Source organism: Caretta caretta, chromosome 5 (genome assembly GCF_965140235.1).
Source record: "Caretta caretta isolate rCarCar2 chromosome 5, rCarCar1.hap1, whole genome shotgun sequence".
NCBI lineage: Eukaryota > Metazoa > Chordata > Testudines > Cheloniidae > Caretta > Caretta caretta.
Genome location: NC_134210.1, coordinates 52,190,748 through 52,208,822, shown reverse-complemented (window position 1 = coordinate 52,208,822; position 18,075 = coordinate 52,190,748). Strand labels below are relative to the sequence as shown.

The 18,075-nt window shown below is 44.6% G+C and overlaps 1 protein-coding gene across 2 annotated transcripts in view; it reads right to left on the bottom strand.

The window, feature by feature from the left end:
* Positions 1-18,075, bottom strand: part of RASGRF2 (Ras protein specific guanine nucleotide releasing factor 2) — a 216,088-nt gene that overhangs the window by 95,532 nt on the left and 102,481 nt on the right. The window contains exons 16-17 of one of the 2 annotated variants that reach the window (XM_048850622.2): positions 12,670-12,795; positions 11,245-11,334 (exon numbers count right to left, since the gene is read on the bottom strand). In XM_048850622.2, the coding sequence (XP_048706579.2) occupies positions 11,245-11,334; positions 12,670-12,795 (216 nt within the window). Of the gene's footprint in view, positions 1-11,244; positions 11,335-12,669; positions 12,799-18,075 lie in introns of both variants that reach the window. The other variant, XM_048850621.2, reaches the window with a different exon arrangement.

Below are 18,075 nucleotides of genomic sequence, written 5' to 3'. Positions count from 1 at the left end.
TATACAAGTGGGCCCTGTCCGCTGGGAAGATGAGGGCAACTGCCAGTGAATGTTTCCCCAAAGGGTGGCTATATCTTGAAGCACCTGTGAATTCAGTGTACACTCATTGTCGTGAGAAAATTCCAACTGAGACTGTTGGTTATCCCGTTCTGTATCCCTTGTAGACAGACAGCTGAGATGAGCACATTGTGATGGGTGCATCAATTCCAAAGTTTGAATGCTGTCTTGCAGAGGGAGGGAGATCTGGCAGCTCCTTGGCAGTTTATACAAGACATACAGGTCACATGAAGTCCATCTTAACCTTCGTGTGTTGTTTTTGATGAAAGGCAGAGTTTGTGCACAGGCACTCCTGACAGCCCCTAGCCCCAAAAGAGTGATATGGAAGGCCATTTGTCCTGAACCTTGTTGTTGTGTAGGTGAGCTCCCCAGCATATTAGGGAGACACGTGTCCCAGGGTGGTGAATGTGGGTAGTGAGAGGAGCACTCTCGCTTGTACTGCATCAGGTTGGTGCTGATAAAGTCCAGTCACTGTACCGGGGTTAGTATGCCACTACAATGAAGAGAACCTTGGAGACTACCCTGTGTTGAGCAGTCTGTACCTATAATGGTCCTGCCCTAAAGGTAAGCAGTAGGAAATCTCCTGTACGATGGTTGTATTGAGATATGGAAGTAGGCACCCTGTAAATTCAGGGGTAGCAATCAATCTCTTTGCTCTAGAGCTGGTCCTAACTGCTGTGAAGTAAGGTAAGGTGATTTCTGAGTGGCGTTACAGCAGTGTAGATGGCAGCTGATGCTGTAAGGTATCATTGTTCAGGCCCCTGACCAGCTCATCAAAGTGCTTATAAGAGGCAATTTGAGAGGTCATGGACTGGGGTGTAGACTGTTCTCACTTTTGAGCCCTGGGCCTCTTACACTGTGGCTCATAACAGCACAGAGATGGTGAGTATTGAGAAGATTGTGATCTGTGGTGTATCTTTTCTTCTGTTCCACAGTGTAGATTCCTAAGGAGTGTAGTGCAGTCCGAGAATCCTTCAGGATGTGGAGAGAAAATCTGTCTTCTCCGCAAAGAGTTGAGCCCTTCAAATTAGAAGTCTGTAGCTCTTTATGCAATCTAGAGAGGTGTAGCGAACAGAAAAAAACTCCACCACCCACCTCAGTACCACTGTCATGGAGACTGGGCAGGCAGCTGTAACAGCTACATCCAGTGGTGTCTCTAGGACCAGTCTGGCTATTAACTGACCTTCTCTAAGAATGGTCTGAATCTGTTCTTTTTGTGTTTCCAGTAATGTTTCAGAAACATCGTTGGTTTCCCAAGATTAAAAAATTGTTTTGGCCATGACAGTTTGGTAATTTATGACTCTAAACAGTAATGTTGTTGATGAATACGCCATCTTGCGAAGCCTGATCCTATGGAGTTGACTTGGCATTATGTTGCTTGCTTCATGCATTAACCACATCCACTATGATGGAGTTGGGTTGCGGATGTTGAAAACAAAGTCTGCCTCTTTGGGTAGAGATGTAGGGTTGTTTTTGTTTACATTCTGTTGCTGGTTGGTGCCATGGAGGCTGGCTATGCCAGATGATTTTGGTAGGATCTAGAATCAGCTCATTAATAGGGAGGACAGTTCTAGATGAGAAAGGTAGCATGTAGAATTTCCACCAACTTGTGATGTGTATCTGCCACCTCCTGTAAGAGAATCTGCAGCTCATCTGCCACCCTCTTGGTAAGATCCAGAAAGTTCTTAAATCTTCACCTAGTGATGAGGGGTGGGCAGCACAGTCTCATCTGGGAAAGATGAGGAGAAATGTGCTGAAGAGGTAGCTTCCTCTTCAGGTGTGGTTTTTTTCTTCCCTTCCCCTTCTTTCCTGTTCTGAAAAAGCTTTCTCCTGTCCTGGCTCAGATGTTCTACTGTCTTGGCTCAGGTGCCAGACTGTAGCAAACCATCTGGTGGACTCTCCCTGAGAGACACCGGAGACGGTCACGCTGTGTGTGTACATACCCGAAGTTAAAATATGGCCTTGGGAGGGAGAGGCAGGAAGGCATGCAGGGGCAGTTGGCATGATGGAATTGGGGATCCTTTTAGTGTGGTGGTGGGCCACCTTGAGGGGCCAGGGAATGATCTCCTCCTGGCCAGTGTCAGATTCATCAGTGGGTAAGGGTGCCGCTGACTGGGGTATTGGCAGTATACAGCCCAGTGCTAAGAACGATTCTGGGTGCCGGGATGTGCTCGATACCAGGGTCCTGGTACCAAGTAATGGGGATTGTGGTTCTTCCTCAATCATCAGGTCTCCAGGGTACCAGAGCTCATGCAGTACCATGGGTTCATTTGGTACCACAGAGGAGGGTCCGTGGTACATTGTCAGTACCGATAGTTGGGCAGAGCACTCCCTAAATGAGAGTTTTGCCCAGTACAAAAAGTTTGTTAGTGCCACTTTCTTAGAGACAGTATGGTAATGGTCTCTCCCTAGGTACTGAGGCCACAGGTCTCCAGAGTATCAGAGTACCTGTGTTACCATGGGCTCATCCGGAACCCCAGAGGAGTGTCTGTTCTTGGTGTCAATGGTTGGGAAGGTGAAGAACACTTCCTAGATGGGAGTTTTGTTGCATCTGGTACCAAAGGGTTTCTCTATGCCGCTCTTTTAGAGATGGTACGGTAACTGTTGTCTCCTCTCCATGCAGTAGTTGCCCAGAGTAGAACTCAGAGCAGCACAGAACTTACAGAAGCCCCTTGTCGTGGGGAGAGCAGAGCTCAGAGCAGGGCAGAGCTCAGAGCAGGAAGCCCCTTCTCAGGTTTCAGCTTCCAGAGCTTCAGTGCCCAAGGGTGCAGCAGCTGAGCTCACAGCAGGAGGTTCCTCTGCTGGTATTGTCCTACCGATGGCCGCACTGGGGAGCACCCCTCTGGCTGGCCAGTTGCTCGGAGGAGCCTTTCCAGGGGGAGTCTGCTGGTGGCTTTTTCCCCCTCTCTCTCTTCTCCTCTTCACCACTCGACCCCTTTTGAAGTGAAGGCTCCGGGGATGATCCGGGGTCAACACCCACCGGAATCCCCTGCAGACTGAAGTGTTTTCTCTATAGGGAGGAATTTTTACTTCAGCTCCCGGTTCCTGTGAGGCTGCAGTTTTAGGTGTGGCAGGTAAAGCACTTCTGTGGGAGTCTCCCAGGCACAGTGAAAGTGTCTGGCCATTACAGGAACTGACTCCTGGCAGGAGAGGCACTGCTTGGAGCAGAGAGCCAGGCAAGCCCCTGGGCAGGGGGTTGTCATCCCATAGCAGGGAGGAATATGCAGAAGAACATGGTCTTTACTTTTTTTTTTAAACTGAAAAAAAAATAATCATGAGTCTACTAGATGCCGGGGGAGGGGGGGGGTATGCTCTCACACAGGGAAGGAAAGAAGTTCTTTTCCTTTTTCTCTTTTCTTTTTAAACCAAAGGAATAAAATAAAATACTAGCCTGAGTACTTTTAGAGAGAACAAAGGTAACAAAACCAACACTACTTATGCTAATGACACAGATAAGGAAGGGACAACTGCTCCTTCCCTCAGATGCCAAAGGCAGTAGAGAAGGAAGAGCCTAGAGGCAGACCACAAGGGAGGGAGAGCACATGTTGAACAGCAAACCATGAAGGTCCTTTCTTTTCCAAAAAGAAAAGGAGTACTTGTGGCACCTTAGAGACTAACCAATTTATTTGAGCATGAGCTTTCGTGAGCTCAAGAAAGCTCATGCTCAAATAAATTGGTTAGTCTCTAAGGTGCCACAAGTACTCCTTTTCTTTTTGCGAATACAGACTAACACGGCTGTTACTCTGAAACCTTTCTTTTCCAGCAGTCCCTTTTCTCATTCACTTCACTTCACATTTCCCAACATCAGCAGCAAATGAAGCAGGGATTCTACACACAACAACCTCATTCCTACTAAACAATCCTGACTCATTCATAGAGTATTGTTGAAAAGTCATCGAATCCAGACCCTGCATTGTGCGGTACCTCAGCTTCCTTGATGTTATCAGCTCTCCTTCCCTGCTACGTAGAGGACCTGCACTTTCCTTCATCTTCCTCTTGGTACTAATGTATTTAAAGAACCTCTTCTTATTGCCTTTTATGTTCCTTGCCAGAGGTATTTCATTTTATGCCTCAGCCTTTCTGATTTTGTCCCTACATACCTGTGGTGTTCTTTTGTACTCCTCCTTATCAATTTGACCATGTTTCCATTTTTTGTAGGATTCCTTTTTGGTTTTCAGGTCATTAAAGAACTCCTGATGGAGCCATATTGACCTCTTACTATTCTTTCTATCTTTCCTTTGCATCAGAATAGTTTGCAGTTGTGCCTTTAATGTCGTCTCCTTGAGGAACTGCCTGCTCTCCTCAACTCCTTCTTCCCTTAGATTTTCTTCCCATCTAAAGGTTGAGTGTTTGACTTTGCAAACTTCATATTATTTTAATATATTTTTAAAATAATAAATTAATTTGGCAAGCACTCTGTACTCCAAAGCAACACCCTGGCACCCCCATATTCACCACTATCATATAATTGTGATATGTTTTGTACAAAGTATGCCTTGTGAGGTATCATTTTAAAGTCTTGATTTGTTGAACATTAATATCCTGTTGAATTGTATGTGCTATCATTGTATGTGGAGTTATGAAGTTTTGCTATGTGTATGTTACTACAAGATGTTGTGAAGTTGGAAACACCCACAACTAGACTTTCAGCGGGGCAGCCAGACACTGATGATGGCCCATTAAGTGGAATACACACTCGCAAGGAGTACCCCAGGAACTGTATACAATGGAGACCTCTCAGAAATAGCATGTAGACTCAGGTCATAGCAAAAGATCTTTCCAGCAAGCTGGAGGAACCTATAAAGGAGGGGAAGTGACATTGTCATTTGTCCTCACTCCCCTCACAACTCAACACCTGGAAACATGTCTGGAGAACAAAGACTTTGAACAGGGGAGGTGGTCCCAGGCTGGAAAGGAGAATCCCAGCTTCTGTATTAAGGAACTGTACCATCAGGGTGAGAGACTGCTTGATTCAAATCCTGTCTAGTTTATAGAACTGAGATTGCAATTTTACTTTTATTTCCTAGGTAACCAACTTTGATCAGCACGCTTATTACTTATAATCACTTAAGATCTATATTTTTGTAGTTAATACATCTGTTTTATATTTTACCTAAAACAGTGGGTTTAGCTTGAAGTACAAGGGAAATCTGCTCAGGAATGAGAGCTGGAGCATGTCTTCTCCACATTGAGGGAGGGGCAGACTGGGTAATAAACTTACACTGGTCAGGCTTCTGACCAGGGCAAGATGGTACAGCTCTGAGGTCCTGGCCTGGGGAACTGTGGGGAACTGGCTGGAGCCTCTCCATTGTTGGTTCATGAATGGCTAGGAGAAGCATTCATGTAACTCATCTGGGTGTGTCCCTGCCTGTGGATGGCTGTGTACGTGAAATACCTGATCGAGTTTGCAGCTTGTCACAGCATCACAGTGTGAGAGGGAGCCCACTTTGGTGAGACAGAGGGCTCAGAAGTACCCCAGTTCCAGATTGCACTCCAGGGAACCCATCACACCATGCTATTGTGATTATTTAATTCCTGCCAGTATGTTTTTGCCAACAATCATACAAGTTACACATAAGGTGACTCAGAGGTTTAAACTTTGCTCTCAAAGTTTTCAAACTCTGGGGGCATGGCTACACTTGCAATTGTAGAGCGCTTTGAGTTAAACCAGCCTTCGTAGAGTGCAGTAGGGAAAGCGCTGCAGTCATCCACACTGACAGCTGCAAGTGCACTGGTGTGGCCACATTTGCGGCACTTGCAGTGGCATTGGGAGCAGTGCATTGTGGGCAGCTATCCCACAGAGCACCTCTTCCCATTCTGGCGCTGTGGCTTGTGGGAAGGGTGCGGGGCATTCTGGGTCCTGTCCCAATGCCCCGTGATGCATCGGTTTGCATCCCAGCAATCCCCCTGCTTCTGTCCACAATTGGCACCATCTTTCAATGTTTTTTGTACTGCGCGCTCTGTCTTCCTTTTCGGTCTGTGGGAACGGAGCCCGAACTGCTGAGGAATATGCTGACGAGTCTCGCCAGCACATCACGTTTGGCAGTCAAGTTATTCCTTATGATCCAAAGGGACAGCAAGGACTCCGATGATGATGATATCGACGCGAGTAACGCATACGACACAAGTTTGCTTGTGGCATTCATGGAAATGCTGACTACCGTGGAACGGCGCTTCTGGTCTCGGGAAACAAGCACTGAGTGGTGGGATCACATCATCATGCAAGTCTGGATGACGAGCAGTGGCTGCAGAACTTTCAGATGAGAAAAGCCACTTTCATGGGACTGTGTGAGGAGCTCACCCCCACCCTGCCGTGCAAGAACACGAGATTGAGAGCTGTCCTGACGATAACAGCATCCCCACAGTTATATCCTCACGCTGTACCCTCTATAACATTTGTGAAGGGAAGGGTGAACGATTCACTTAGGCATGGAACTCAGAGGTTCAACACCTGGAGGCTGAATTTGAACAGCCAGAGAGCAGGGCTATTAAAGGGGCCCAGTGCGGGGCTGCAAGGATTAGGGATGCCTTGAGGGAGCAATTTGAGTCTGAAAGCCACCAGTAATGTCTGGTGCCATGCACGGGAGTGAAGTACAGTGGTTCCAATGTTAGTAGGAATCTGTGTTTGCTACGTATGATACACTGACTTGCAGTGCCTGTTGCTTTCCTGGGCTAAGGTACCTTTTACGTTATGCAATAATAAAGAATGTTTTCAAAGCAAAAAAAATCCATTTAATGAAAAGAAAATGCATTTATTGAAAAGAAACACAACTGCTTGGGAAACACAAAGGGCAAGGGGGTGGGATGAGGAACGGTACAATCCCAGGTTTGCATATGTCCTCTTATCATACTCAGCCTTCCTGTTTGGAGTGCTGTGCAATGAGTGCTGCACTTCAGGCTGGCTATACTGCATGGTGATGGGGGTTGAGTGCAGTGGGTGAGGGTCGTAGTTTTCAGGGCTGGGTGGTGAAGCTACAGGTGTTGGAGGCAGCTGATGGCGACAAGAACCCGGATGTTGGGGAAACTGGGTTGGAGGTGACATGGGGGCACAAAGGAAAGAGTTTTGGGACAAGAGCTGCAGGGGGGGGTCGGGTGCGTAGTGCTCCGCCTGCATGGCTACGACTGCCTGGATTGAGTTCGCTTGGCGCTCCATGATGCTTATCAGCCGCTCTATGCTTTAGTGTCAGCGATGCGCATTCTGCTGGTGGACCATCCTTTCACTCTCCCGCCACTCCTGCACTTTTTAATTTTCATTAAGGGAGTGCTGCATGACTTCATGCAGCATGTCCTCTTTGCTTCTACATGGCCTCTTCCTGATTCTTTGCAGCCTCTCGGCTGGTGATAACGTGGACAGCTGAGATCTCAAGGTTGCATCTGTAAAGGCAAAATGCAACACTGAACAGAGGCAGCATTGTTCACACCAGACAGAGCAATGATTCCCCTGTACTTAAGGGCAAGCATAGTCTTCACAATAGCATAATTTACCCGTCCCAAAGTGAGCGCACATAACCCACGGGAGCCCCAAAATGGTGAGTAAGCACAGGGTCAAGGGGGACTGATTCTTTCATGGCTGTTCTGTCCTCTGGGTTTCTGTGCCTTGGGGAGAGCCAACAGCTTCAGGGGGCCCCTATACTGAACACTGTCCCTATATTTTCCACAGGAGTTCGTCCTGGAAGATATCTCGCTGCTGAGGGTGACCTGGGAAGCAAAGGAGGGTCTTCTACTACAATGCGGTTTCCGCCCTGGCCCATATGCAGCTTGCCTTTGTGCAGCAATGGTCCCCCCACCCCTCACGGCACAGTGGCGCGGACATGTTAGCCTGCCTGGGACAAGGACCACAGTGGCTCTCCCGAGAAACCTGCGCAAGCACATTGGATGAGACCTTTGAAGAGATCACTGAGGCCGATTACCACGATGTGAGAGAGCACATCAACGCCCTATTCTGCATCTAGGCATGCATGCAGCCCTAACCCTCCTTGCCCCAAGAGCCTGCACCGAATAACTTACTTCCTAAAATAAAAGCCGCTTACCGGGAACCTCTTCTGGTGTTTGTCCTTTCCCATGCACCAGCGGCCGTGACTGGCTACCTTCCTCGTGGCTTGAGAACAGCTCCTGGCTGCATGCATCTAGGGATGCCGGAGTGTATTCCTCCTCCTCAGCACCCTTAGTCCCACTTTGCTTCTCCTCCTCCTGCCTTGTTGGACTGTGCTCTGAAGTGTCCATGGTGGTACTCAGAGTGGAGGTGGGGTAGCTCCCAAGTATCGCGTCCAGCTCTTTGTAAAAACGGCAGATCGCAGGGGCAGCACCGGAGCAGCTGTTTGCCTCGTGGGCTTTTCAGTAGGCATTCCACAGCTCCTTCACTTTAACCCTGCACTGCAGTGCATCCCAGTCATGGCCCCTTTCCATCATGTCCCTTGATATCTGCCCGAAGGTATCATAATTCCTATGGCTGGAGTGCAGCTGGGACTTGACAGCTTCCTCCCCCCAGACACTAATGAGGTCCAGCACCTCGCCATTGCTTGGCGTATGGAAGCATGGTCACCTGGAAAGATTCACTGAGAGCACTCCATGCCTGGCTGAGCAAACAGGAAGGGGATTTTCAAAATTCCCAGAGAATTTAAAGAGCAGGTCTGACGGTTGGTCACCTGAGGGCAGGGCAGTAGAGTTCAAAGTGATGACCAGAGTGGATAGAACAGGCATTGTGGGACACTTCTGGAGGCCGATCAGAGCACATTAACAGACCAGAGCATCCACACTGGCACCGTGGAGCTCCAGCAGGGGCTCATCAAATGTTATTCCACTCACCAAGCTGGAGTAGCAGGAGCACTCTAGCCACGGAGTCAGAGCGCACTCCTTGCCTTGCCAGTGTGGATGCGTCAAGAGTTAGAGCGCACTGGGCTGTTTTAATGTACTTTAACTCGCGAGTGTAGCCATGCTGGAAGTCTAATGTACTTGCTCACCTTGTCACAACCTCAGGGGTTCCCCTGGGGAAGGCAGATCAGCACTGCATGTTGCTAACGCTGTTGCAAGCATCGCAAAGCATTTTGGGGAAGGTCAAAGGTGTGAGTGGGGAGTGGAAGATTATTTTGCAGGCTGCAAGAGGCCAAAGGGGGAAGGAGAAAGAGAGCAGAGAATGGGCTAACTCAACACTGCAGCTAGCAAGCTCAGTCCAATGATAAGATGCTGGCCCCAGTCCGAGGTCATGGCGCTAGATGAGAAGTTTATCTCTCACACAGCCACAGCCAGCCATGGAAAACACAGGCAAGATGACAAGGGGGGGAGCAGAGCTTCGCATCCCTGGAGCCCTTGTGTTTTGGGAAAGTGAAGAAGATCACAGAAAGCCAGTTTGGACTGGCACAAAGAGCACCAGGAACAGAGGTCGTGGAATGGAACACCCCCAGAGGAGCCCAGGACTTAAAATCCTCCTGAGATCTGGAGCAATTCGGAGATTGGCAGCAAACCCTGGACGACCTGTGCGCACAGGACAGAACTCCCATCCACCCTTCCCCCTCTTCTTCTTATGTTACACCCAGGCCTGGCCAGCCTTGGGTAGTGAGTGTATGAGTATGAACTTGGGTTAGGGCTTGGGACACTAACGCTTTCTTCCTTCCTCTGAGTGACATAGGGAGCACTCTCCGCTGTTATTTTATTATTTTATCAATAAAGCTTTAAAACTTAGACACTTGGTGTGTTCTGTCATCTCCTTCCTTAACAATCCTATGGCCTCAGCCTGATCACCTGACGCCCCAGGCAGGTTGGTAACATAAATCTGTCACAACCTCCTGACAAAAACCTTCAATTTCCTGCTCTTTCCCTACAGATTTCCTGATTCACTCTTTTCTTGTCAGTTTTGCTGCATTACCGCTTTTTTTTTTAAAAAAAAAACAACTGGTCCTCTTTTAGGAACCAATGTAAACACCACAAAATAGTATTTAATTAGATTAACACAAGCAATGTATTTTCTTCTTTCCAATATACAGAGTCTGAATAATCTGAAATGCCCATATTTTATTGTATGCTTTTACATTTTACTCTCTTATATTTTTCTTTATGTGCTTTTATAATGCAGAGCCAAAACTAACCCTATATTTGTTTCAAGTCAATTGGCTGTATTGGGAGCTTTAGCTATAATTGTTTTTAGTGTGATATATTTGTATTTTAAGAACAATTTTTCTACATGTTGGGATTAATTTTTTTTAAAGTATGTTCCCTTGACCAGCACAAATGAAGGATCTGGTTCTGAGAGGCAGAGAACACTTGTATTTCCAAAGAACTTGCTGGTGTCCAGCATCTCTCAGTGTCAGGCTCATAATGATCATGAAACTGAATATAGCCAGATTATGGTCTTCCAAAATCACAAAAGGAGATTACAAGGTGATAATGTAGAGATGCCAATCAATGTTCATCACAGAAATTAACTTAGTTTGAAGTGTGTTCTGTCTTCAGTGTGTGAGGACTTTGAACAAATAACTCTGATCAAACAAACCATCACAACTTTACACATTAATACCTGATCAAAAGCTTACTGCAATCAGTGGAAACAATGTCACTGATTTCAATGTGCTTTGTAGTATTGCTTCTAAGCCCAGGATTTCAAAGTGGTTTACAAACAGTATATGTCACCACTCTGCAAAGGAAGCAGATAAACAGCTGGATAAACCACAACACAGCTGGATAAACTACAGCTGGATAAACCACAACACTGAGACAAACTCGCTCTTGGTTACACCAGCATATATCCAGAGTAACTGAATTGGTTTCAGTGGAGCTACTCTGGATTTACGCTAACATTATGAAGTGTAAAATTTAGTTCATAGAAGTTAAGTGATATGCCCAAGGGCACAGAGTAAGACAACAGTGAATTTAGGAATAGAACCTAGGAGTCCTGAATTGCAATATCTCATCTAATCACTAGACCACAGAGTCCTTCTTGAGGAATCTACAGAGCTACAGATCTACAGAGATGGAAAAGTAGACCTGTTCCATCCACCTTCTTCAGTACTGTCAAGCATATCTAAGTATGTCCTGATCATCTATAGATCCCAATAGAATCTCCATTCAGAATGGAAGCCAGATTATACCCAGGAGATTAAAGGAACAAACCAGTGACTATTTAAAACTGGGATGGTAGGACAGCTTTACCTGTTGAGACCCATCTACATTTTTCTTGCACTAAATTGTTCTCACCTGGTGGACTCCCATGCCCTGCTGCAGCTGTAGCAATAGCAAATGCAGAAGCAGGAGAAACAGAACAGTGGCTGTTGTCAGCAGTCTGTACTGTAAGGAACAGACAAATAAAGGTCAACAACTTGTATTTGGTTTTAACTTTTTTTTTTAAAGCATATCAATTTTCATATTCTCCACTCCCCCAGCTCACAGGGTAAAGAGGGAATATACAATACTTTACGTAAGCGTGCATATTTTATGTTCTCAATGAAAACGGATTCTGTATTAGAGGCAAAAATGTTTAAAATATATTTGTCATTTGATTTTTATCACCAGATCACAATAATAAATAATGCTGTTTAACAAAGTGCATGATGGTGCCAATGTGAAGAAAAAAGATTAACGAAACAAAAATGAAAGTTATGATAAAACTGCTTAAAAATAATGGTGCTAAAATAATAGAGGTATGGTTAATTTACTTCTCAATTGCATCATTTTCAATAGTCAGCCCAAGCAAAGTAAAAATGGATATTATTTTGAACAAGATTTAAGATTTCCCCCTGGTTGTGACCTAAAATTAGCAGAGCTTTGCAAAACTTACTGGTATCACTTTGGAAGAAGTTTTGAGAACATCTCCTCTGATTTCCATTCAAATGGTTTTGCTTTGCATTTCCAGAGTTTTCAAACCAAAAATTCTGACACACAACCATAAACTATGCCAATAAGTAAAGTTTGGTTTTGGCTTAAAATTACTATGAAATGTTTTCATAAATTATTAGTGATTACTGGGGAGGATTATATTTGTGGGTTTTTTTTTCTCCCAAACATGAAATAGTTGGCTTACAATCTAGATTTCAAGAAAGGGCAACATTCTAAATATTTATGGATACAGCAAGTAGTTCTGTTAGTAATTCGAAGAGCCATGTGAGAGCTATTAGAAGATCCACCTCTTGTTTTTTCTCTTCAGTTGAGTGATTTACTCAATACTGGAATGAATAATCTGATACCATCTGTAAATGTTCCATGTCACACATGGAGGAACAGACACAGTCGTTTCCCATTAACAATAATGGGAGTTGTGCATCTAATCATCACATATGGTACCCAAAATGTGCCCCCATAATAGCTCCTGCAAATCTGTTAAGGTCTTGTTAATTCATGTAAGAATAGGATTGAGTCAATATTATTCCTGAACTAAGGTACATCCTGTTCCAGATATTACAGATCATTTCAGCACTTCCTAACTCCCAGTATGCTTTTCATTCTCTTGTTATTAATATGCCAATTAACTAGAATACTGTTATTCATATTTTGCTGGCTTTTTTACATCTGAGAAATAAGCAGAGACACAAACTAACCACATTATTTAGAAAATAATCTTTGTAGGAAATTAAAAAAGAATTGGAAATACATAACTTAGTCTCCTTCCAAGGCAATGTTTCTTACCTCCTGGCTGACGGTAGCGGAGATGTCGTGGAGTTGAGGGGGATCGACATGGGGAAAGCTCAGATGTCTCGACAGTCGAGGTGCTTTCAGGAATTGTCCTGTCCACTGACACAGATTCTAGAACTGCTGCTTTAAAACACCATGAATGTTAGTACAAAGGTCACTCTGTTAGTACAGTGGTCACCATTATTTCCATAATTTACAGCCCATTAAATGTGTAAACATTATTTTCAAATATCAAGAGATCTAAACAACAGTGAAACAGCTTTAAGATATGAAGCCATTTCCTTCAATTTTTCAGTCAAAAAGGTTCTTTTTAAGCACACAGTTTGTACATAAAGTGGCTCATTTCTGAGAGATGGTTGGAATGTGGGTCTACAAGAAATACTGAAGAAGCTTGTGTCTCCACACTCGCAGTTTATGAAAAGCACAGAGAATAACAAGGTTATAATGGATCAAACATATAAACATATACTGTAATCATAATAATATACACATAGAGCCCGATGCTTCCCTCTGTGAAATCATTATATATTTTGTTTCAATGAACATAGTAAGATCAGGTCCATTAAAAAAAAAGTACATTATACCAATATTTACAATTTAAACCTATTTAAGCCCCATTTAATAAGTATGAAAGTTAAAATTTAGTCTCTTATATATTTTGCTTTATGATATTCCTTCTGTAAGCTGACAGTGCAACTTCTTTAAGAAGGCTCAGCAACAATATTCCTCTGGATAGAGGTAAAGGACTCGGAAAATACCAGGCAACTTCACAGGTACCAATGACATAACGGTAACAAGGCCCATAAATAAAAACTTAAAATGAAAACCATCAAGTGCTAAAGTGTCATTTTAAAAAATAGCCCTGTCATGATTTTGCATATCCTTAAGCAGACTATCCAGGGAAACATAAGCATGATATGGATAGTTTAATCATAGGATTCACATATCAAGTGTGAGAAAAAATCATTAGTAAGTCATTATATATAATCACAAAACTGCCTACTAATACAGAACTGAACAGCACTGCAGAGCTCATTACTCCATTGAGTAAATTAATGTCCATATGGTAAGCTGGCAGAATGACATGTGTCCGCATGAAAAATAAAAAATATCTACACATAATGCTTCTCTATTGGATTCTACAATAGATTTGGAACTGCAATTCTTACAACACAAGCACTGTACTCTAAGTTTTAAAATGAAATTGTCTACACCAGTAGGCAGATGTGCAGAAAAAGCATTTGGAACGTGGAGAAAATTTCTCTTTAGATGATAAATGGGCCATACTCAAGAAGAAATAAAAAACAGCATTGACTTGGAAATTGAATTTGTACAGCCAAACTGGATTCATATTAAATCTGCCTCTTTGGAATCTTAGGAGAAGATGAGTAATGAAACCAATTGATCCTAGATAACTACTTATCACTTGTTAATGGTCTCTTTCTTATGCAGAAAACTTATGTTAAGGAAATAACAGGTTAGTACTTTGTATTTCTATCACTGTCACCACCCTAAGGGCATGGCTACACTTGCAGATGTAGAGCGCTTTGAGTTAAACCAGCTTTCGTAGAGTACAGTAGGGAAAGCGCTGCAGTCTGTCCACACTGACAGCTGCAAGTGCACTGGCTTGGCCACATTAGCAGCTCTTGCAGTGGCCACAGAGAGCAGTGCATTTTGGTAGCTATCCCAGCATGCAAGTGGCTGCAATGTGCTTTTCAAATGGTGGGGGGGGGGGGTGGAGTGTGACAGGGAGTGTGTTGTGTGTATGTGGGGGGAGAGAGAGTGGGTTTTGGGGGGACTGAGAGCATGTTAGCATGCTGTCTTGTAAGTTCAGACAGCAGCAGACCCCCCCCCCGACCCCCCGCCTCTCTCTCTCACACAACATTCCACAGTAATGGTTTGCTTTGTCTCGGGCAGATAAGCATGCCGGCTGTCAGAAACGGATCTTTCAAAGGGCATATCTGCATTCCTTCAGCAATTCCAAAACAATGACAAGAGTGGCCACTTGACTTAAGGGGATTATGGGACATTTCTGGAGGCTGATCAGAGCGCAGTAATGCAACACCTCGTCCACACTGACACCCAGGCGTTTCAGCCAAGGCGCACCAAGTGTTAATCTTCTTGCCAAGGTGGCGTACCAGGAACGCTCTAGCCGTGGAGTCAGAGCACTCTACATGCCTTGCCAGAGTGGATGCGTAGTGAGCTAGAGCACCCGGGGCTCCTTTAATGCGCTCTAACTCGCAAGTGTAGCCAAGCCCTAGGGGTGGATTTTTTAATTCCCTTTCCTTACACTTTACAGACCTATGACAAAATGACACTCTTTCTGGTGAAGACTGCTAGATACAGTTTCCTCCAAAATCTCCCAGTGCAAGTCCTTCATTTGTCTGGCTCCCAAATCCATAGGTGTTACAAGCACTGCAAAACAGCAATGTAATAGATTTAAAATTTTATTAAAGCTAATGTTAAAAATATGATGTAATACATAGGTTGAGAAAAGAGTGTCTGTACATTTGGGTATCGTGCTAAGATTATCCACAAATACAAAGTTTGTTTTTAAAGTCATAAGATACATATAGTGCACAATCAGCAATAACCCAAATTTAGGTGAATAAATTCAAGAATACAGTTTCAATATTTAGGTACATTAGATGCATTCAGGTACATTATTCATGAAAAACATTATACGGAGAGTTGGTGGTGGAAAGCAAAATATATCAGTGAGTGAAGATTGTCCCTCAGTAATTGAGAATTTAAGATAGGTTGTCCATTTAGGGGAAAAAACAGTCCGTCAGGAAAGTATTTGAGTTACTTTCCCAACTGCACTTCCCATCGGCACTCCACCTCATCCCTCCTGGTATTGCCGATGTCCGGTGATGTGTTCTATGTAGATGTCCCTTGACCACCTGACGGTGCCACATCAGCTGAGCATAGCATTAACCGACTCCACATTCTCTCAGTACTCGCTTATTTCTGTGGTCCCATACACCCAGGGCTCCGACGATCAGCACGTGAGTTTGGACCTCATAGCCCCTAGTTCTCAGGGTGTCAGCTAGAGGGGTGTATTTCTCCACCTTTCAAGATTGGGCATTGTGGAAAGCCAGGGTCCTGTTTTCGAAGGGCACCATGATGTCCACCATGATGATCTTCTGGTTCTCGTTGGTGATGACAATGTCTGGTTGCAATTGGCTGTTGGTTCCAGGGATGGAGGAGTTCACGACTACCTTCCTCACAGGTCGCAGGATGGCTCTGACAAGGTGATCTTGGATGGCACTGTATCGCAGTTGACAGGCTTTGGAATGGGGCTTGCAGCTAAACAAGACATGGGGTAGTGTCTCTTTGGCATACTTCCTGCATTGCTTGTCCTGATTCCCGTGGCGGATGGCTTCGTTCAGTGGGACGCAGTTGAGCCGGGCCCGGTGGATGAACCTCCAGTTGGCAAATCGGGTGAAGCTGCCCCCAGGGAGGAAGTGGTTGCTGGCATCCCATTTGCACATAATCTCAAAGGTCTGCCCTGGTCCAGCTTCTGTTTCAGGTTTTCCACGTATTGGCAGCAGATGGCATCCTTCAGGGTCCTCTCCAGCTTGGTTCTGGCTCTCGGAATGATGATGTATTTATGTGATGTTTTCTCCATTTCTAAACGTTAATATGCTGCCTCTATAACACTCCCAGTACCTATGGGCTGGGGAATTCCTGTGTAATGGTGTGATTTGCCCCATGGGCTGAAGAGCGTGGGGCTAAGCCAACCATGATTACAAGATGAGACACATCTGAGTAGAATCAAGTGATCCCAGAATAAAAAGAGCAGGAAGGTGCAGCAGTAGGGAAGGTGGCAAGACGAGGAAACTGAAGCTAAGTCTGCAGATAAACTGCAGGGAACAAGAATATTCCTGCAGGGCCCTGAGTCAGCAGGGGAAAAGTGCACAATGCAGGGGGAAGCTCTCCAGGGAGGCAGGCCTGGGAGTAGGGTGACCAGACAGTAAGTGTGAAAAATTGGGAGTGGGGGGTAATAGGCACCTATATAAGACAAAGCCCCAAATATTGGGACTGTCCCTATAAAATTGGGATATCTGGTCATCTTACCTGGGAGAGCTCCTGCACAGGAAGCAGGGCAAGAGACTGAAAGACAAACTCTCAAGAAGGAGGGGGATGTGCCCAGCTGAAATTGGGGTGAAAACTGCATGAGTTTGTGTTTTGTTTTGAAAGACTTTGTATTGAACTACTGGGAAAGAATGAACTAGGCTTGGGGCACCTGAGGACTAAGTAAGTGGGATCCCTTCTGGGAATTGTTTGGACTGCTTTGTGAATTGTGAGTTTTTGAAGGACCCCTGAAGAGACAGGACAGTCTGATAGGCAGGGTGCAGCACAGCAACATCTGTCCACAAAGGGTGCTCAACAGGCAATCAGAAGCCACACTGCTACACTCTGCAACATCTCACTTTCTGGCATTAGATAAGAATAACCCATACTTTACTGTTTTAATGTGTAGTGTATAATAAGAATAATATATCCATCTAGGACAGCAGCTATTTTGTGTATAGTTCATTCTACACTTTGTGTCAGATTCCGCAATCCCAATGGGGCTACCCTGGTGTAAGAGAGAAGAATTTGGCCAACTGTACATAATAAATACTATATTTATGTATTCTAAGAGTATGTTGGGATGATACAAATCTTCCATACTATGTACTCCATATTAATGTCCAGCCCATAAATCACGTAAATAGAGCTCTACAAAGATTTCAATTGAAAACTGAACAATGATGATCTAATATAATTCCTAACAATGATTTAGTAACAAAATATAATTAAAGAATGAACCCCAGCCCTGGAGACCCTGGCAACAGGTTGGCCCTCACTAGCCTAAGCCCGGGCCCTGGCCAAGGGGGAAAGTCTCAGCAGAGCTGTCATCGGTTGTCCTTTAATCCTTTCAGCAAAGGCTACAAAAAGTCTGGGAGATGATCTGAACTATTTTGTGCAGTCCAGGTAAAAGGACAGAGTCCTCCACACATTCAAAGTATGAAACACCTCCTCAGCTTTGCTAGAATGAGGTTTAAGGAAAAAACATCAGAACATGAATGGTCTTGATTCAAATGTGGAATGCAGATACAACCTTAGGCATGAACTTAGGGTGTGGGTAAATGGAGCCCTTGTCTTTGTAAAATATCATGAAAGGAGGGTCAGCTGCGAGATCCTCTTCATACAAGCAACTGTGCCAAAAATGCTGTTTTCATCATTATCAATGATATCAGTTGTTGCTAAAGGTTCAGAAGGGGAAACCCATTAAAAAGAGGACACTATAGTCAAGTCCCATGACGACACTGGATCAGACAATGGAGGGTACATGTGGAAGAGTCCCATTAAAAATCTAGATACAAAGGATGCGAAAAGCCAGGAAAAACA